The 22,301-nt window shown below is 39.8% G+C and overlaps 2 protein-coding genes and 1 non-coding gene across 5 annotated transcripts in view; 1 reads left to right on the forward strand and 2 right to left on the reverse strand.

Moving 5' to 3' along the window:
* gga3b (golgi associated, gamma adaptin ear containing, ARF binding protein 3b) overlaps positions 1 to 3,455 on the reverse strand; it is a 10,571-nt gene extending 7,116 nt beyond the window's left edge. For 2 of the 3 annotated variants that reach the window (XM_060865396.1, XM_060865394.1), the window contains exons 1-6: positions 3,314 to 3,455; positions 2,136 to 2,220; positions 1,731 to 1,992; positions 1,231 to 1,354; positions 852 to 955; positions 509 to 589 (exon numbers count right to left, since the gene is read on the reverse strand). In XM_060865396.1, the coding sequence (XP_060721379.1) occupies positions 509 to 589; positions 852 to 955; positions 1,231 to 1,354; positions 1,731 to 1,992; positions 2,136 to 2,220; positions 3,314 to 3,353 (696 nt within the window). In that variant the 5' untranslated portion in view covers positions 3,354 to 3,455. The remainder of the gene's footprint in view (positions 1 to 508; positions 590 to 851; positions 956 to 1,230; positions 1,355 to 1,730; positions 1,993 to 2,135; positions 2,221 to 3,313) is intronic. The other variant, XM_060865395.1, reaches the window with a different exon arrangement.
* Positions 3,456 to 5,435: 1,980 nt separating this feature from the next.
* Positions 5,436 to 5,507, reverse strand: trnae-cuc (transfer RNA glutamic acid (anticodon CUC)). Its single transcript has one exon. It is a non-coding gene; the product is annotated as a tRNA-Glu (tRNA).
* A 6,253-nt stretch (positions 5,508 to 11,760) lies between these two features.
* Positions 11,761 to 20,858, forward strand: cygb1 (cytoglobin 1). Its single transcript, XM_060865397.1, has 3 exons — positions 11,761 to 12,016; positions 18,282 to 18,513; positions 20,049 to 20,858. Exons 1-3 carry the CDS (start codon positions 11,880 to 11,882, stop codon positions 20,199 to 20,201), a joined length of 522 nt encoding a protein of 173 aa, XP_060721380.1. The 5' UTR covers positions 11,761 to 11,879; the 3' UTR covers positions 20,202 to 20,858.
* The last annotated feature ends 1,443 nt before the right edge of the window (positions 20,859 to 22,301 follow it).

Below are 22,301 nucleotides of genomic sequence, written 5' to 3' on the forward strand. Positions count from 1 at the left end.
GTGTGTGTGTGAACCTGCTGCTGTGTGTACAGGTGTGTGTGTTTGTGTGTATACGTGTGTGTATACGTGTGTGTGTGTGCATGTGTGTATACGTGTGTGAGTATACGTGTGTGTATACACGTGTGTGAACCTGCTGCTATGTGTATAGGTGTGTGTGTGCACGTGTGTATACGTGTGTGTGTGTGTGAACCTGCTTCTGTGTGTACGCGCGTGTGTGTGTGTGTGTGAGTAATTAAGATAAGACCTCCAGTGGAAGAGAGATAACATTGTTTGCAGACAACAAAGTCTTACATGATAAATTCATTTTCCGTCACGTGTAACTCACTTCACTGCAAATGAACAATAACCTTGTGTCTGAGATATAAATGAGTTTGATTGTAGTTCATGTGTGTATTATATAATAAACATAAATATATTTAAACACAACAGTAAAAGCATTAATTATGCTAATAGGTGGATGAACCTATCAGTGTCAGTGTGTGTTTTTAAAAATAAAATGTTAGCGCACCTCCTTCACCATGTTCTTAATCAGCCTGTTAGCCTCCTGCAGGTCCTCAGGGTTTTTACTGCGGAGCAGCTCCGCCAACAACTACACACACACACACACACACACACACACACACACACACACACACACACACACACACACAGACATACATACACACACAGACACACACACACACACGAAAAACAAAATCCCTAATTGTTATCCCTTTCATGTTGCGTTACAGTGAGAGCATCAGGTCATTAGACCTCATACAGTGGGAGCATCAGGTCATTAGACCTCACACAGTGGGAGCATCAGGTCATTAGACCTCACACAGTGGGAGCATCAGGTCATTAGACCTCACCTTGCCCATGTCCTCGTTGTCGAACACCGGGTTTTTGGGCCGAGAAGGTGGAGACGGGATCAGAGTTTTATCAACCGTCAGCTCAGGATCTGATGAGATGAGTCCTGCACCAAACATTCAAAACATTAATAATTATTAATATATTTATTATTATAACAACAGCCGTAAGCAGCCGTCTTAAAGGCATTAAGATTGAGTAAATAATACAAAACGTCTGTCTGTGTAGTTTAGAAGGTGAAGGTGAAGGAGAAGGTGTAGGTGAAGGAGAAGGTGAAGGTGAAGAAGGAGAAGGTGAAGGTGAAGGAGAAGGTGAAGGAGAAGGTGAAGGAGGAGAAGGAGAAGGTGTAGAGTGATAAAGCAGGCTATCGGCTGTAGTCACCTTGTCTCCTCAGTGTTTGGTACGCTTCATTTATTTTGGCCTCGTTAGGGAACGCTACAGTCCAGCTGTACAGCATTTCAATAATCTTAGTCTTCACCCTCTCAGAGACACTTTCTCCCATGTACTGAGAGAGAGAGAGAGAGAGAGAGAGAGATTCAGAACATTCACTGTATCATGCAGGAAGCACGTGTGTATTAAATATCATCTGAAGCGGCAGATAGAGAGAACATTCGACGTGTTAACAGTAATGGAGACGAGCTCAACTGCTTCGTCTCAGATGACGGACTTCTCTTTGGCTTTAGTGGAAAATTCAATAAAATACAGCACAGTCAATAAAGCAAAAGTGGGCGGGGCTACAAACTAGCGCTTGGTTGGTTCTGTCCTTAATCGTTCAGCTTTTCCTTACATTTCTCAAAGTCAACAGATAATGCAGATTTAAAAAAATCTACAATGGCACATGACGGTCTGAGGCTCGCTGTAGATGCAGTAAACATCCTCACCTTGGGGGAAACCACTTTGATGAGCTCGTTTAAAAACCTGTATTTGGCCACTTCGTTGTGAAATCGTCTGCCACAGTTCTTCATGCAGGCCTCCAACACCTGTGGGAGATAAAGAACATGTCCGACCAGAGCTGTGTGTGTGTGTGTGTGTGTGTGTGTGTGTGTGTGTGTTGCGTGTTCACTCACAGTTAACGCCTGGAGAGCCTCCCATTCCTGAGGCGAGTGGATTTTGTGAACAAGAAGCTGTACAGCAATCTGTGGACTGAACACACACACACACACACACACACACACAGGAAGAATAATAGAATTAAAAGTAAGAAATAACAGATGAGAGTTTATTGTACATTGCTGCACATTGTGCCGTTATATGTCCTGTGTTCTGTGTGGGCTACTGATACTCACCCTTCCAGCTCCTTGTTGATCTGGTCACAGAAGCCGATGATGTACTCCCAGTCCTCCTGTCTGTTAGTCGGGTGAGTGGCTTTGTCTGAAGAAAGAAAAAACAAATTAGACCCAAATTCAACATGATGTCACTCACCACCACAACACATTCAAGATCAACCTTTTATTCATTCATTCATTCAACCAGAGAAGCATTAACTAATTCTATAATTCATTCATTCTACCATTATTTCAGGAATATCATGTATTCATTTAGTTTTTCATTCATTCATTCATTCATTTATGTCTGTACTTCTGAGAGTCACAAACAGCTGGAACCAAATTCCTTGTGTGTGTCAACACCTTGGCCAATAAACTTGATTCTGATTCTGATTCATTCATGTCTCGCCCTTATTTGATTCATTTGGGCTTCATGCTTGTTCGTTCATTCAGAAATTTCTATCCTTTCAGTCCTTTGTTTAGTCACTCATTCAGTCAGACACTTTTTATTTGGATTTAATACATTCATTCTTTAGCATTCATTTATAGTGAGTCATTTAATCATTGATTCAGTACATTACTGATGTGTCATTTAGTCATTTAGTTATTCTACAATCAGTTTATTTAACCATTCATTAACTCAAAGCTCCATTCGTCCATTTCATTCATTCAGTCACTCCTTCGTTGTTACGTTGTAATTATCATTTAGTACATTAATTAGTCTGTTTGTTGATTTAATCACGAGCACTAAAAGATCCGATTCACCACAGGAAAGTGAATCATCTGAACCGACTCCTTCACATTGTTTATGTAGAATGACACACCGGACTTCTTCCTGTTATAACTAACAATGTACAGTTATGAAGAGTGATTTAATGAGTATAATTAAACGCTGTTATATCAATACACGCCATATTAGGTGTTAATTGTTTATTAAACTTAAATACAGGATGTTATTGTGTGACATTAAGTCATGATCATGGCCCTTTATATCGGATCTCATTCTCAGTCCTCTTACTAATCTATTTAGATGATAAAAATGAAGAACGGTGGAAGTTTGATGTTTATTAGTGCAGTTTTAATCCTTAATCTGCACTGGAATACGCTGACGCAATCAAACCGCGACACAACAGGAAGAAACATGACACAGAAACCAGTTAATCTCTTATATCAGAGTCGGTGTCTGAGACGAGACTTACTAAGCCACGATTCAAGCGTCTCTCCTTCCTGGTACGCCATCTCGTCTCATAGCATCATCCACAGTTCATTTTATCCTCCACATCTACAGACACTGTCACTCCCAGAACTATCGTCCCCCCACTGCTCAACACTGCGCATGCGCGAGGTCCTCACGCATGCCCGCTAAGGTCCTGCTACTGTCTTACACAATTACCACTTTCACTATTTCACTACCAGCAATGTTCTCAGTGCACAATTTCATCACCAGCAATGTTCTCAGTGCACTATTTCACCACCAGCAATGTTCTCAGTGCACAATTTCACTACCAGAAATGTTCTCAGTGCACTATTTCATGGCCAGCAATGTTCTCAGTGGACTATTTCACTAGCAGCAATGTTCTCAGTGTACTATTTCATGGCCAGCAATGTTCTCAGTGCACTATTTCATGGCCAGCAATGTTCTCAGTGCACTATTTCACTAGCAGCAATGTTCTCAGTGTACTATTTCATGGCCAGCAATGTTCTCAGTGCACTATTTCACTACCAGCAATGTTCTCAGTTCACTATTTCACTACCAGCAATGTTCTCAGTTCACTATTTCACTACCAGCAATGTTCTCAGTGTACTATTTCATGGCCAGCAATATTCTCAATGCACAATTTCACTACCAGAAATGTTCTCAGTGCACTATTTCATGGCCAGCAATGTTCTCAGTGCACTATTTCACGACCAGAAATGTTCTCAGTTCGCTATTTCATGCCCAGAAATGTTCTCAGTGCACAATTTCACGACCAGAAATGTTCTCAGTGCACAATTTCATCACCAGCAATGTTCTCAGTGCACTATTTCACCACCAGCAATGTTCTCAGTGCACAATTTCACTACCAGAAATGTTCTCAGTGCACTATTTCACGGCCAGCAATGTTCTCAGTGCACTATTTCACTAGCAGCAATGTTCTCAGTGCACTATTTCACTACCAGCAATGTTCTCAGTTCACTATTTCACTACCAGCAATGTTCTCAGTTCACTATTTCACTACCAGCAATGTTCTCAGTGTACTATTTCATGGCCAGCAATATTCTCAGTGCACAATTTCACTACCAGAAATGTTCTCAGTGCACTATTTCATGGCCAGCAATGTTCTCAGTGCACTATTTCACGACCAGAAATGTTCTCAGTTCGCTATTTCATGCCCAGAAATGTTCTCAGTGCACAATTTCACTACCAGAACTGTTCTCAGTGCACTATTTCATGGCCAGCAATATTCTCAGTGCACAATTTCACTACCAGCAATGTTCTCAGTGCACTATTTCACTACCAGCAATGTTTTCAGTGCACAATTTCACTACCAGAACTGTTCTCAGTTCACTATTTCACTACCAGCAATGTTCTCAGTGCACTATTTCACTACCAGCAATGTTCTCAGTGCACTATTTCACTACCAGCAATGTTTTCAGTGCACAATTTCACTACCAGCAATGTTCTCAGTGCACTATTTCATGACCAGCAATGTTTTCAGTGCACAATTTCACTACCAGCAATGTTCTCAGTGCACAATTTCACTACCAGCAATGTTCTCAGTGCACTATTTCATGACCAGCAATGTTCTCAGTTCACGGTTTTTGTTTATAAAATAACAGTTGTTAACAATTTATAATGTAACATATTATAATATGATGCATGACTATATGCCGTGTGTGCGTTTTTCATTGTTGTTATATGTATCTTAATCATTATTTATAATTAAAGTATTTTTTTTATTCTTCTCATTTAACCTAAACACAATTATTATCCCCTTCATCTGCATATGACCAACAGTTTCTTATTTCTTTGACTTTTACTTTGTCTTTATATTTTATAAAGATTTAGAAGCTCCTTTCTGAGTCTGGCTCATGCCACCTCAGGGATTGTTTCCTCTGTAAATCTACAATTCTGTAAAGATGCTTTGTGAACGTATAAAAAGCAAATAAAAAGTAATGTATCTGAATTTTTATAATAACACAGGGGCCGGGAATGAAACTGGTAAAACTGTCACATCCTAAAAACGAAATTATCTTTAAAATATAACGAGGTGATTGAGTTGGTTGCATCATCAAAAATGTTTATTCCTTTGTCATAAGGTAAAAAATAAAAACATCTTGTTCCCTGACCGGGAATCGAACCCGGGCCGCGGCGGTGAGAGCGCCGAATCCTAACCACTAGACCACCAGGGAAGTGTGCGTAGAGGTTTAGTTATGGAGTATATATGGTTTACGCTAAAGTCTAACAGCAACGTAAGCTCATGTTGCTGTGTTTTTTATTTTTGTTTTGTCTCAGCATTCAGTGTTATTTTCTAAATTTCTAGTCTACTACAAGTCCAGAGTTCACTCAGAACACTAATTCTTCCACTTAGTCATAATAACTTTAGTAGTAGTAGTAACTCATATGTACCAATAGATGGCAGTAGAACCTAGTAAATGTTCTTTAGGTCTCAGGAAACTTCATAGATATCTACACTAGATGTCGCCTTGGTTCCGGCAGTACATTGGAACGGATGCGTCAACTGAGCCGCCATCTTGGTACAGGGGACCCCCTCCTCTTAATGCATCAGCGTCAATGTAGGAAAAGAAATAAAATCACCATAAATCGTCATGAATGCGATTTTCTAGTTGTTTTTGTCGTTCCAAAGGTCAGACATGTATTTATCATTAAGTCCAGAGAAAATTTAAGGTTTTGATATGAAGATAATCTACTTTTTCACAATATAATACATAGTGCTAGTAGGTGGAAGTTTATTACTTACATTCTTCCACTTGAGTAAACTTCATATGAACAATCACTACTTACCTTATAGCCTACTGCATGTAACACTGCTACAATGGTGTGACTATACATGTTCATTTAAACATTTAAATTGTGTTGGTTTATTAAATATGATACACAAAGCAATTTGAAGGTGGAAGCAAATCACAAATTTGAGAGGAACATAATGTGAAAGTTAGATAGTTGAGGTGCTAAAGACTGTTCAATCTTTTATTTATTCTTTTCCCGCAATACTTTTGCCACATTAAATAAGTAAAGTCACATAAACCAAAAGAAAAACACAAAGTTTGACTTTGAGGCTGAACTGCCAACATAACTGGTGACATCCTCCCAGGACCATCAGCTGAGTTAACCATTAAAAACTAAGTGTTTAGTTTCCCTGCAACAACACGACCTTACACAGTTTCTTCCCGAGACAGAGTATGAACCTTTGTGACATTGTGCTGTCTTAACTTATGAAAGGCGCAGACAACCAGTGAAATTAAGCTAAAGTGATGGTTGTCTATGCCATCTTGAGTCTCAACAATATGATCACGAAGACCAAATATGTCCTCAGAGCTTGCTTCTGCGTTCACGACTCTGTTTAATAGACACTTGGGAATCTACAAACACATTCAAATTCAGATTATTTTATTTAATACCATGTCAGCAATCAAAGCTATTTTCATTGCAAAAATTCAATTACAAAAAAAACAAATATCATATAAATACAATAAAAACAAAACAAATATAAACAGCAAGTCATATTATACAATTTTTTATTTTAATTAACATACGATAAAAAAATCCAAAACCTTTTTAGACATAATGTCATTAAATATGTCCTTAAGTGAAGTAAGTTGATAAAAGAGCATTCTGCTGTGTTAAGTCCAGAACAATCTAATAAAATATGTTTGACAGATAAGTGAATCTTACAGAACATACATAAAGTTGGGTTTTCACCTTTAAGCAAAAAAGCATGGGACAATTTTTAATGTTCTTATTAGGAGCTTCGGAATCTAAAAACATTGTCTGTTTTCCTAACTGTCAAAAACTAATGAGTAACTAACATGGATTAGCTGTGTTCGTTAATCAAGGACTGAAACAAACCAACGGAACCAGAAACATAATGTCCTAACATTCAGCATCATAAAACACATTCTCACTTGTGTAATGTAATCCCTTGCTGTCTGGTTTTTAGATTTCTTTCATTTGAACAACCAAAAGCAGCACAGAAGTCCGGCATCGTCCATATATTTGAGGTAAAGGAGCACCGTACAAAGATGGCGGCGCTTTTGACGTATTTTTAGGACCCCAATGCAACATCTAGTGTATATATCTATGAGGAAACCTTTGCAAAATAGAACAAGGAGATCAAATCATCATCATCATCATCATCTTTATTATTATTATCATCATCATTTTTTCACAAGAAATATGAAAATGATTTGCTTTAGCATCCATGTTCAGTGGTGACTTTTCCCGTAGCTAGTGATCCTCCTGTACAACAGAAACCTTATGTTACCATAATAAAGAGCATCACTTATTAACTAACTAATCATTATCTATCTAAAATGTCACTGTAAATAAAACAGAGGATGAGAAAACTCACAGACTGGAGAACTCTGATTATATTAGACATAGGTTGGTGGCACATTTTCAGTTTAAACACCACACCTATAGTATATCTACAGTACGTGTATAATCAGCTCATCTTAATCCTTAATTGTCTTTTAGTTGTTACTCTTGTTGGGCAGGAATGAAACCCTGAAGCACCATCAACTCAGTGGAAAACACACCAGAACTGAGATCCTGCAGAACCCAAGAAAAAAGCCCCAGGCAGGAGAAGGGCAAATATTGAACTGTATGGAACTGTTTAAATAATTCATTTTATTATAAGCTACCACAAAAAAACGTATGAGTACGTGCACAACTGACCATCACACCCCCATATTTGGTTCTTCCTCAAACTGTTGCTACATAGTTAGAAGGCCTTCTATTTGACTTCACTGGAACTAAGAACCAAACACTTTTCCAGCACGACAACGCCCCTGTGTACAAAGCACAGAGCTCTATGAGGTCACGGTGTGTCATGGCTGGAGCAGAAGTACTCGAGAACCTTGCAAAATTGTTTCTTAGGAATCATTAAAGTGATCAAAAAACCTAGCAGAGACGTAGAGTCTCGGAATGACAATGAATTTCTAATATGTTCTAATATTACTGAGGCTCGATGTATTCAGTAAAAATCAGGAGCAGAATAACATCAAACTAGAAAACAAGGCGAGTGAAGGTGAGCGATAAGATGATGTTTCCACACCATGGCATCATGGAATTCTGGATTCTGATTGGTCAGAAGGTGTTGATGAATGTTCTAGACCAAACACTGACATTGTGAACAGACCCACAATATCAAATCCAAAAATAAAGCAAACAGACTCATGTGTGATGATTCACATCCGTATCACCAAGTACGTGTTGAGACTTTTTGGAACGCAGGCTGAGTTGATTATCAGACCAAATTCTGTTGGTTTAATGGGTGTGAAGTTCCTGCTGTCAGTGATAATCTCTAATCCTTTACAGTATAACACACTCACCTGAAGTGTTCGGTCTGTACATCAAACCCGCGTACCTGAGAGACAGGACATGACAGCGACGCCTCGGCACTAACTAGCATGTGATTAAAAGATTATACAGAGTGGAAAAAAAGCTTTGAGCGTGACTGAGACAATCAGATTCCAGTTTGTGCGCTGAAACAAAATAAAATCTGACAAAGTATGTTCTCACGAGCACAACAACTTACACACGGCTGGTTCGCTAAGCATTAATGATGTGTTTGTCTGATCATGTTCTTTACATTTCGTCTTATGTAATGTGAATGATGTGTGTGTGTGTGTGTGTGTGTGTGTGTGTGTGTGTGTGTGTGTACATGTGAGAGAATATATGAGGAAAACTTCTCACACGATAACGTTTATTATTTCTTTAATACACACTTTAAAGCAGAGTCACAGCTCATCTGTGGAATGAGAAGCTGTGAGTCTTAATCCTGCCCCTGAGCCAAATGTTGAGCGTTTTAAATTGTTCCATATTTGTGCACGTATGTAATAGTGAAAAATAACGTGTTTCAAACTTGATCCACAACATGACATAGAACTATAACTGGATAAAAATAAAGCATTGATGATTTTCCTCGGTGCTCCTTGATGGATTGAATCCTTGGGGATTGAATCCTGACTGATCACCTGGCAGGAGAACAAGTGTGGACATGTTGTTGTGCTCATCAGGTACTCTCTCTCTCTCTCTCTCTCTCTCTCTCTCTCTCTCTCTCTCTCTCTCTCTCTCTCTCTCTCTCTCTCTCTCTCTCTCTCTCTCTCTCTTTCTCTCTCTCTCTCTCTCTCTCTCTCTCTCTTTCTCTCTCTCTCTCTCTCTCTCTCTCTCTCTCTCTCTCTCTCTCTCTTTCTCTATCTCTCTCTCTCCCTCTCTATCTCTCTCTCTCTCTCTCTCTCTCTCTCACACACACACACACACTCAATCAGATTCGTTCTGAAAGCAACTGGACCGACTAGAATAAAGAGCATACACAGGGGTGTTACACTCTACAGCTAACATCATCCATCCGCCTGCTTTCCATCAGTAACCTGCTCAAACAATCATCAAGGAGAACAGATGTCCGAGCTAAGGTCAGATCAGGTCAGGAAAACATATGGATTGTTTGTTTTTGAGGGAATGTCAGGAGGAGCCAAACCAAGGAATGAGGCAATGCTTTCTCCTTCTTTCCCCGCATCAATCAAGTACATTAAACAAGTACTAGAGCTCCACTTGACTCATGAAATGCCCCACCAGAGAGGCAAAATGGTTCACGGGAGATTTGGTGATTTTTTATTTCTCATGTGTCGTTACCTATGCATTTAAATATTAAATATTTGTATTTTATTTTATGAAAACTTTGAGTCCTTAAACTATCAAAATAATAAACATATTCATTCACTCACTCATTTTCTACCGCTTATCTGAACTACCTCGGGTCACGGGGAGCCTGTGCCTATCTCAGGCATCATCGGGCATCAAGGCAGGATACACCCTGGACGGAGTGCCAACCCATCACAGGGCACACACACACTCTCATTCACTCACACACTCACACACTACGGACAATTTTCCAGAGATGCCAATCAACCTACCATGCATGTCTTTGGACCGGGGGAGGAAACCGGAGTACCCAGAGGAAACCCCCAAGGCACGGGGAGAACATGCAAACTCCACACACACAAGGCGGAGGTGGGAATCGAACCCCCAACCCTGGAGGTGTGAGGCGAACGTGCTAACCACTAAGCCACCGTGCCCCCCCTTAATAAACATATTATTATTATTATTATTATTTCAGTCTAAGTTAATTCACAGAGTAAATTCCCAAAAAATTATTACCGAATTAATTATTAATTATTAATTATTAATTTCGAAAAACATTGGATGTACAGTAATAAGAGTTGACTTTTCCAGCGTTTTTTTGCAGCAGATTTGTAGGAATGTTCATAAACGTTCTCAGAAATTTGTTTTCGGAAACAAACGTTAGAGTTTGTGTGACATTTCAGAAAATCTAAAATCTCCCGAAGGTGTTAGAGCCTTTGGTGTCAGTCACAATGTTTCCAACGTCCTCCTCAGACAGACATAAACCACACTGGAGATGTTAGTGTTCAGGTTTCGGTGACGTTGTAGGAAGGTTTTTTTAAATGTTATTTTAAAAACTCTTCTCAGAATCCACTCAGAAACCTGGAGCAAAAAAGTTCATCAGGTTCTAACATTCCAAAAACGTTCTCCTGAAATAAAAATGTTAGATCGGTTACAATATATTACTGAACACTTTTTTTATTTGGATTTTTGCAATAATAACAAGCCTGGTGTATACAGCAGAGTTTAGTGACCGAGTAAACACCATAGGTTTAAAAATCCCCTATTTGTGTGGACCTCCTACATGTCCAAACAAACCACGGCGAGGACGAGGAACGGGATGTTTGTAGAAGAAATTGGACTCGATGTTGTGACTTTTTGGCCATGATTATAGAGAAAGGTTGTGTTGTGTAATCGCTCTTGGTCGAGTTAAGAACTCTGGGATACTGTGGACTTTATAACACTCAGATCTTAGGTTAAAGAAGTCTAATAAGCAGCTGGGAAAAAAAAACAACATGTTCCTAAAGTTAAAAATTGTAGTAGTTATTGTAACGTTGTGGGAAGGTTTCTAAACGTTATGTAACTCATTCTTTTCCAAACGTTATGTGTATGTGGATATTTTTGAAAATTGCAAGATGTTGCCACTTTGTTTTCATCAAAATTTTGAATTTATATCCTAAACACACACACACACACACACACAGTGAACATAATACAGCAGAATATACCACAAGTGTGTTATGCATTTTATGATGTGCAGCAATGACTGTGTGGTTCCTTGATAAAGAAGAGTTTAAAGGTGTGTGTGTGTGTGTGTGTGTGTGTGTGTGTGTGTGTGTGTGTGTGAGTGTGTGTGTGAGTGAGAGATTTACTACAGTAAATGCTCCTTATTCAACTCACTTAACCCAAACTGACTCCATAGCTGTTGAGCAGGGTTGAGTTAGGTGGAGTAAAAAAGGTTGATGAAGGAGGAGGGAGGGAAGAAGGGAGTGACATAAAAGAGGGAAAGAGGCAGAGCTTCATTCAAAACTTTCTGCTTTCAGCGACTCATTCAGCAAAAGCCAAAAGCATCTGTTGCAGCTGCATCCCGTCTGAGAGCGTGTGAGTGAGTGAAAGAGAGAGAGAGTAAAGTGTGTGAGATGGAGGGAAACAGAGGAGAGCACGAGCAGGTAGAAAAACCAGAGGCATTCACGGAGGAAGAAAGAGTGATGATCAAGACCACCTGGTCGAAGGTGTATGAGCATAAAGAGGCAGCAGGAGTTGCTGTGCTCATCAGGTACTCTCTCTCTCTCTCTCTCTCTCTCTCTCTCTCTCTCTCTCTCTCTGTGTGTCTCTCTCTCTCTCTCTCTCTCTCTCTCTCTCTCTCTTTCTCTCTGTGTCTCTCTCTGTCTCTGTCTCTGTCTTTCTCTCTCTCTCTCTCTCTCTCTCTCTCTCTCTCTCTCTCTCTCTCTCTCTCTCTCTGTGTCTCTCTCTGTCTCTGTCTCTCTCTCTCTCTCACTCTCTCTCTCTCTCTCTCTCTCCCTCTCTCTCTCTGTGTGTCTCTCTCTGTCTCTGTCTCTGTCTCTGTCTTTCTCTCTCTCTCTCTCTCTCTCTCTCTCTGTCTCTGTGTCTCTGTGTCTCTGTCTCTATGTCTCTGTCTCTATCATTCTATATCTATCTCTCTCTGTCTCTCGCTCTCTATCTCTCTGTCTGTTTCTACTTGAAATATATTTCAAATCAAATCAAATGTTATTCGTCACCCACACACATACACACACACATACACACACACATACATACACACACACACACACACACACACACACACACACACACACACACATACAGAGTACAGACGTGCAGCGAAATGCTTTTTGCATCTGTCCGGTATTCAAACATAAGGAATGCAATTTGGGATAAAAAAAAAAAAAAAACCCAAAAATGAGATAGATAAATAAAAAAGTATAAACTATATAAAATATGAAAATATAGGTAAAAAATAATGTATATACATAAATCTACATAAATGCGTATGGTTTTTATTGATTGTCCTTAATCATGTGCATCATGTGTGTCCATGAGCAGTTTGGTGTGTATAAAGTGTAAAGTGTATAAAATATATTTATATATTTCCAGAAGAGAAGCACATTGTTATAAGATTCTACATAGAAGCTTTAATGTTTTTTTTTCCCAAAGGAAGAACTCCAAAGTTTCTTTATGAAGTGTGCAGCTCGGTTTCTCCTTCTGTATGTAGAAATAATGAGACGGAATCTCATGAAAAGACATTTAATTCTGCCCCAAAGGCGATCTGTGAGACTTTACTGTGAGACGTTACTGTGCTATGGTTTGTATAGTACAGCTGAGACTATAAATATATATATATATATATATATATATATATATATATATATATATATATATATATATATATATATATATATACTGTATATATGTACAGTACTGTGCAAAAGTTTTAGGCATGTGTGAAAAAATGCTGTAAACAAAGAATGCTTTCAAAAATGGAAGTGTTAAACATTTTAAATGAACAAAATGCAGTGAATAAACAAAAGAGAAATCTAAATCTAATCAATATTTGGCGTGACCGCCCTTTGCCTTCAAAACAACAGCAATTCTTCTAGGTACGCTCGCACACAGGTTTTGAAGGAACTCGGCTGGTAGGTTGTTCCAAACATCTTTTTGGAGAACTAACCACAGATCTTCTGTGGATGTCGGCTTTCTCACATCCTTCTGTCTCTTCATGTAATCCCAGACACACTGGATGATGTTGAGATCAGGGCTCTGTGGGGGTCGTGCCATCGCTTCATGCTGGTTTGAAGGCAAAAGAAATAACACCAAATATTGATGTGATTTAGATTTTTTTTTGTTTGCTCACTTTGCATTTTGTAAATTGACAGAAATAAACACTCATTATTTATATTTCTGAAAGCTTTCTTTGTTTACAGCATTTTTTTCACACTTGCCTAAAACGTTTGCACAGTACTGTATATATAAAACTGTGTGTAATCGTTGATATGGTGAAGTTTTCTGTTAGGTGATGTGAAATATATGGGAGGAGTCTCCAGTGTCAGCACTTTCTAACAAGCTGGAACGATTGAGGAGTTTATACTTTGTGGTTTATTGTTAACATGACAACAGTAAGAGGGAACGGCTGTTTAGGACGAATTAGAGGACTTAAAGATTTCAGGACCTGCTTTCATAGGAAGGTATAAAATAAAGTTAAGTCTCAGGCTTTACGCAGATAAGATCTTATTTGTTCTGTGGAGGCCAATGGAAGAGAATTATGAAGGAAATCAATGTGACATTAAACACATTAATCTGTTGATCTACTTAGAGATGTGATGTGATGTCGATGATACTGGAATGTCGAATGACTGGAGCTACAGGTTTACAGTGTAAAATGCTGTCGGAAGCTACATACAGGTGTGTGTGTGTTTGTTTGTTAGAACATGTTACAGACCAAGGCTGATGAATGGATAGATGAATGGATAGATGGATGGATGGGTGGATGGATGAATTCACAGGTAGCTAGATGGATGGATGTAAACAAACACAAACACCACAATTACAATTGATTCTAATAATGAAAGCAAAGATTTGCTCTTGGTGGTTGGACGACTTTAACAGTATAATCCTCATTTCTGTCCATCCATTTATCTATTCAGTTTTCTGTCCATTCAGTTATTTCTTCATTCTATTATTTATTACTTTCATTCATTCATTCATTCATTCATTCATTCATTCATTCATTCATACTTCCAAGGCATTATTTCCACATCACCTTATTAATCCATTGTTTGTCTATCTAACCAATTCTTCATCCATCCATCCATCCATCCATCCATCCATCCATCCATCCATCCATCCATCCATCTGTAAATCGATTAATCTATTTATCTACTAATCATCCATTTAGCTACCAATATCGTTCTGGTTGAATGTGACAATTTCTGAATATTTGCCAAACCAACCACGACTGAAAGCTGCTATAAACTATGTAAACTTCTGCCAAACTTTCTCCCTCCACTGAGTTCCACAATCTCCATCCGGACCATTTCTTCAAAGCTATTTAAGCACAAGCTGAATTTCGTAACGTTTGAGAAAATCTGCTGGTCTCGTAATATGAGCTTCTCATATTACAGCTCATATTAACTACAGCTCTAATGGAGAAGAGGAATTTGAATGTTTTCACTCATTTGTGTTCTGCTGCAGGCCAAAGGAAATAAATAGGAACAATATTATGTGGTCGGATTTCCAACAATCTTCCATTAACGATCACGACATTTGCCGGTCGTCCTTATCCAGAACGACACACAAAAGTGCTTTGTTGTATTGATGAATGCATCACCACTGGTTCACTAGGTCTTAAAGTAAGAAGTAGGTCTTCACCCCTTGTTTAAGGACAGCTGATTGGACATCTAGGGGAAATTAATTCCATGGTACGTGATGGTTCAGTGGTTAAGGCGCTGGGATCCTGATCAGAAGGTCGGGGTTCGAGTCCACAAGCTGCTGAGGCATCAACGTTGGGTCCTTGAGCAAGGTCCTTAACCTCACCTGCTCCAGGGGTGCCGTCCTATGGCTTGACCATGTGCTCTGACCCCATAACCTGGGATATGTGAAAACTGATTAACTGGCTCAACTGGTTAAGGCTCTGGGTTGTTTATCGGAGGATCGGGGCCAAGCCAAGCTGCCACTGCTGGGCTCTTGAGCAAGGCCCTCAACCCTCCCTGCTCCAGGGGCAGCTGTGTATCATAGCTGCCCCTGCACTCTGACCCCAACCTCCTTAGTTGGGGTATGTGAAGAAAAGAATTCAGAACAGAAGAGTCTTGATGAAAACTTACCTCTTACCCTGAGAGATGGTGGGACCAGTGGAGCTGTGGAGCAGTCGAACAGTCGTGTAGTCAAGCATTGGAGCAGTGGGGTAGTCATGCAGTCCCTAGATGTAAAACAGACGTATACATGTGATGTTAGGAGCAGATACAGGAGCATGTGTGTGTCGGTCATGGTACCACAGATGGCTTTAGTTAAGTGGTAATGATTTCAGCAGGCATCTTTAAAAGAGCTTGACCAATGCATGCTGGGACTGGTATTTTTGTTGGTGTAACTGGAATCAGATGTTAGACTGAGTGAGTTTAGTCCAGCAGCAATCAGCAGAACAAAAAACATTAAGAAACCAGCAACCGAGGTACCGACCCTTTAAAACTGGTCCATTAAGAGGGTTAAAATAATAATAATCTGTTTGTGCTTGTGTGCCTCTGGAAAGTATCAATAGACCTCAACCTCAATTTTGGACCAACAAAAAAAAAATCTTTAAGTTTCTATAAAAGTGAATCTAGAGAGTCGACTTAATTTTCAGCTCATTGTATGATCCTCAGATGTTGTGTTCTCAGGAAACAAGCATTACTAAACTAGTTTAGATTCTTGCTTTAAAGCCAAAGGTAAATACAGTCCAAAATTCAGAGCGAATTCTGCCATCAATGTAAAAATTATGATTTAATATTTGGTGTTGGGGGCACGGTGGCTTAGTGGTTATCACGTTCTCCTCACACCTCCAGGGTTTGGGGTTCGATTCCTGCCTCCACCTTGTGTGTGTGGAGTTTGCATGTTCTCCCTGTGCCTCGGGGGTTTCCTCCGGGTACTCCGGTTTCCTCCCCCGGTCCAAAGACATGCATGGTAGGTTGATTGGCATCTCTGGAAAATTGTCCGTAGTGTGTGATTGTGTGAGTGAATGAGAGTGTGTGTGTGCCCTGTGATGGGTTGGCACTCCGTCCAGGGTGTATCCTGCCTTGATGCCCGATGACGCCTGAGATAGGCACAGGCTCCCCGTGACCCGAGGTAGTTCAGATAAGTGGTAGAAGATGAGTGAGTGAATATTTGGTGTTGGATTTGTTGTTTTGTATAAATTGGGATCCAAATCCCAAATGCCAACATTAACACTAAATACCACATGATAACGTTAATTTTCAAATCCAGACCAAATAGCGATATCAATATCAGGTATTAAAATTTATACAAAATACCATAATCAACTATAAATACCAGGAATTTTACACAAACACAAATCCAAACACCAAAATTAACAGCAAATCCCAAATACACACATCAACACTAAATTCCCAAATCCATACTGAACACTACATGCTGAGTACCAGTGAAAATTCCAAATCAATAACAAGACCAAATCCCAAGATCACCGATCATTAAAAACCAAAACAAACCAAATAACAAACCCTTCTTTCCTGGAGAGACATCAAACATGCCTCATTTTTCCACATAACGGATTGTGTGATATTAACCAGGGCCACATGGCTGGTTGTCTAGAACATTGTGTGCTGCTGACATTCCTGACGTAACTGAGGAACTGTATCTGATATTGTAAAGAATGAAGCGTGTTAAGTACAAGGCTCTGTGTAGGGAAGCCAGTGGAAATAAATCTAAAATGTATCTCTCCGTTAACTGATAAAATAAATCAAATCGGCCCTCTGATAAGAAATAAATAAATGCATTCTGATGTAAATGTAATGAAACACACTCCCAAAGAGACGTTTGCTCAGAACACACCTACATTCTTCTGTACGGAGCACGAAGACCTGAGACGACCTGGTGCCTTGTGCAGTCCAACACTTCACTGACAGTGGGCTTACAAAGACATGTGAACATGTCCATCCACACATTAGATCTGTCCATCCACACACCGGATCTGTCCATCCACACACCTGAACCAGATCTGTCCATCCACACACCAGATCTGTCCATCCAAACACCAGATCTGTCCATCCTATAATGAAGAACATGTCCATCACTGACTTTTAAATCCCATTTCTGCATTTTATTATTTTATTTTTATCTTTTTGCAGTTTTTTAACAACCCAAATGTGTCACATAACAAATGACCCTGATCATTCTACTCAGATGAGCAGATAAAGGAGAAGATAGAGAGATGATGATAATGATGAAAGAGGAAGGAAAGAGGAAACAGATAAAACAGATGAAAAATAATAATTTCCCACTTTCTTTGTTTTGTGATGAAGGTGATTAAAAAGCTGCTTTGAGCCACCGGGAAGCTTCACAGAGCAACAAAGGTCCCGGGTCAATATACGTGTGTGTGTGTGTGTGTGAGTGTGTGAGTGTGTGTGTGAGTGTGTGTGTGTGTGTGTGTGTGTGTGTGTGTGTGTTTTGTTATATACTTTGATCTCCAGGTGAATAAATGATGAAAGAATGGAGTGTGATTTTTGTTCCAAATAATTTCAGAATAAATCTGTCTGATAAAGTAAAAGAAAGTGTGTGTGTGTGTGTGTACGTTTACGTGTGTGTGTTGCAATAAGGGGTCAGCGCTTTATCTTAGGTTAAATATTATACAGTTATCTGGAACTGCAATGTTATCAGGGCCAAACTGCACACACACACACACACACACACACACACACACACACACACACACACACACACACACACACACTCTCTTTCATCTTATCAGAAAATGATTCATTTAAAGCTTGTGCATTTTTGTCCATTAATTTAATTGATTTAACTTTTATCTACAGACTCTTTACGAGTTTCCCTGTAGCGAAGCAGTACTTCAGCGAGTTTCGGCACATGGAGGATGTGCAGGAAATGCAGGCGAGCAAGCAGCTGCAGAAACATGCGGTGAGAGTGATGAAGGCGCTCAACACGCTGGTGGAGAACGTCCAGGATGGAGAGAAGATGGCGTCTGTGGTGGAGCAGGTAGCCAAATCCCACGCTAACAAGCACAACGTTGAGCCAAGATACTTTAAAGTAAGTGGAAGACACACACACACACACACACACACACACACACACAGGCCTCGCCTCTCTTCTGTTATGTTGAGTGTCCAACTTTCCACACTTTTCAGGTGAATAAGTACATCATCCATTTACCTGAAATGCTCTTCTTCTTCTTCTTCTTCTTCTTTACTACAACTTAGAAATTCAGTTGCAGCGAATATTAAAATAGAGAAAAATATCTTTATATCCTCTACCCACATGCATAGGCTTAATTTAAATACTAGCACTTGATTGGCTCTTCTAGTTTATGGACATTAAATACCAGTTTATAATTTCTCAATTTCTCAATTTCTCCAACGGGGGGCACGGTGGCTTAGTGGTTAGCACGGTTCGCCTCACACCTCCAGGGTTGGGGGTTCGATTCCCACCTCCACCTTGTGTGTGTGGAGTTTGCATGTTCTCCCCGTGCCTCAGGGGTTTCCTCCGGGTACTCCGGTTTCCTCCCCCGGTCCAAAGACATGCATGGTAGGTTGATTGGCATCTCTGGAAAATTGTCCGTAGTGTGTGAGTGCGTGAGTGAATGAGTGTGTGTGTGTGCCCTGTGATGGGTTGGCACTCCGTCCAGGGTGTATCCTGCCTTGATGCCCGATGACGCCTGAGATAGGCACAGGCTCCCCGTGACCCGAGAAGTTCGGATAAGCGGTAGAAGATGAATGAATGAATGAATGAATTTCTCCAACTCCTTATTTCCTAGTCAAATAACACAATTTTTTTTCTTTGACTTTTTTAACCTGTCTTTGCTGTCAAACTAATATAAAAATAATCAGGGTTCTAGTTTCTGATGAGTGGTGGGATAAACAACAGTCCACTACAATAAGCATACAGACTTGATTTTAATGTCCGCATACGAATACATACAGATATTACAATCGAGTCTGTTTGCTTACCGTAGTGGACTGTTATTTATTCCACCACTCATCAGACACTAGAGCCCTGATTATTAATGGTGGTGCTTGCAAAGCAACATTATTGTTATCTTGCATACTGAGATATTTTTCTTCTGGACAAAACTTCGGAGCGTAACTAGACCCATGAATGAGGTGTCAAATCGACCGGCTCATTGAGGAGAGGTGTGCTATGACTTTTATAAGCGATAGGAATTCCGGAATTCCCAGTACGGACGCTTAAAGTGGCTTTTTTCCCCCATAGACTTCCATTATAAATTTTGGAGGTTTATAACTCGGCAAGTTTTCGAGGGATTTACACCAAACTCGACCAGCTCCTTTAGGACCTTACTCAGGACAGAGTTTTATTTCAGTAGCAACTTTTGTCCACAAGTATTGGCACCCCACCGGGTATTCACGTGACGTCACGTGTAGCCCCGCCCCCAAAATAAGCGAAATCAAAAAGTTAGCACAACATGGACATGTCATGTATCAAAACACTCAGCCCGATGAGGGGAACTTGCCACGTGCAAGCACCATTCACATTTTCTTCAGGAAATGTACATTCTAGTATTTACTTTATTATTCTCTTCTCGTCCTTCCTCTCTGTGGTTCTTACAGATTCTGGCTGGAGTTATTCTAGAAGTGCTGGTGGAGACTTTCCCAGAAACCTTCAGTGAGGAGGCACAGAGGCCATGGTCAAAACTGCTGGGTGTAGTTTACTGGCATGTCACTCTGGTCTACTTGGAGATCGGCTGGACTTCCAAAGAGTGAGAGAGAGAGAGAGAAATCTGTCCAGAAAGCCGTCTCTACAGGAATTATATTCATCAGGGAGCAAAATTCAGATCATTTAGCAATGAGAAACTACAATTTTTGTTTTTTTGATTGTTGCGATCAGTTTGTATTTCATCATAACCCAAAACTGCCATGTTGCTTTTCAGGGATTTATAACAGGTAGCGGCTGCAAAGTGGGTATTCTTTATAAAGTATATAAAGTATACATATTTATACTTTATATATATAAAGTATTCTTTATAGTTTTTATGTTTAAAGAAATGTATTTGTTGATCATTTTAAAGCTTTATGCTTTATTAATGCAATTTTAAAGTTGACATCAATACAGAGGGGATGTGATTAAACTCATAATTTCTAACTGGCTTCAAGCTAAATATATAAATATAAATCACAGGTACAATGTTATTGTGATTATGATCCTAATAGAGGAATTTTTATACTCTCTGTTTTGGTGAAACCGAATAAGTGTCATGTAATCTGTTCTCTGGACAGACAGTGATTATGTGTTTGAGATTCAAATCTGACTGTAATTACACTTCCATTAATATCTCCAGTTTTATACAGAGCCGAGCGAACACACTGCAATTACAGAGACTGCTTTTTAAAAATAAATAGAAATTAAAAAAAGAAAAATCACGACTGTGGTGTCATTGTGATAATTATCCTTTACATTTACATAATGTAAGATCTATCTATCTATCTATCTATCTATCTATCTATCTATCTATCTATCTATCTATCTATCAACAGATAGATATACCAAGATTTACAGACAAGTAATACAGACATACAGACAGAGTCATGCATATAACAACAGCAGCACAGTATAAGTGAATGAGTGAGTGAGTTAGTATTCAACGATTCACTGAGTCAGTGAATGTGTGAGTGATTCAGTAATTCAGTAAGTGAGTTAGTATTCAACGATTCACTGGATCAGTGAGTGTGTGAGTGATTCAGTAATTCAGTGAGTGAGTTAGTAAGTGAGTGAGTGAGTGAGTGAGTGAGTGAGTGAGTGAGTGAGTGAGTGAGTGTGAGAGTGAGTGAGTGTGAGAGTGAGTGAGTGAGAGAGTGAGCATTCGGTGATTCAGTTAGTGAGTTAGTATTCAATGATTCACTGAGTCAGTGAGTGAGTGAGTGAGTGAGTGAGAGAGTGAGTGAGTGTGAGAGTGAGTGAGAGAGTGAGTGAGTGAGTGAGAGAGTGAGAGAGTGAGTGAGTGTGAGAGTGAGTGAGAGAGTGAGTGAGTGAGTGAGTGAGTGAGTGAGTGAGTGAGTGAGAGAGTGAGTGAGTGAGTGAGTGAGTGAGTGAGTGAGTGAGTGAGTGAGCATTCGGTGATTCAGTTAGTGAGTTAGTATTCAATGATTCACTGAGTCATTGAGTGTGTGAGTGATTCAGTAAGTGACTGAGTGAGTAAGTGAGTGAGTGAGTGAGTGAGTGAGTGAGTGAGTGAGAGAGTGAGTGTGAGAGTGAGTGAGTGAGAGAGTGAGTGAGTGAGTGAGAGAGTGAGTGTGAGAGTGAGTGAGTGAGTGAGAGAGTGAGTGAGTGAGTGAGAGAGTGAGTGAGTGAGTGAGCATTCGGTGATTCAGTTAGTGAGTTAGTATTCAATGATTCACTGAGTCAGTGAGTGTGTGAGTGATTCAGTAAGTGACTGAGTGAGTAAGTGAGTGAGTGAGTGTGAGAGTGAGTGAGTGAGAGAGTGAGTGAGTGAGTGAGAGAGTGAGAGAGTGAGTGAGTGAGAGAGTGAGTGAGTGAGTGAGAGAGTGAGTGAGTGAGTGAGCATTCGGTGATTCAGTTAGTGAGTTAGTATTCAATGATTCACTGAGTCAGTGAGTGTGTGAGTGATTCAGTAAGTGACTGAGTGAGTAAGTGAGTGAGTGAGTGTGAGAGTGAGTGAGTGAGAGAGTGAGTGAGTGAGTGAGAGAGTGAGAGAGTGAGAGAGTGAGTGAGTGAGAGAGTGAGTGAGTGAGAGAGAGAGTGAGTGAGTGAGCATTCGGTGATTCAGTTAGTGAGTTAGTATTCAATGATTCACTGAGTCAGTGAGTGTGTGAGTGATTCAGTAAGTGAGTGAGTGAGTGAGTGAG

This window comes from Tachysurus vachellii, chromosome 3 (genome assembly GCF_030014155.1).
Source record: "Tachysurus vachellii isolate PV-2020 chromosome 3, HZAU_Pvac_v1, whole genome shotgun sequence".
Taxonomy (NCBI): Eukaryota; Metazoa; Chordata; class Actinopteri; order Siluriformes; family Bagridae; genus Tachysurus; species Tachysurus vachellii.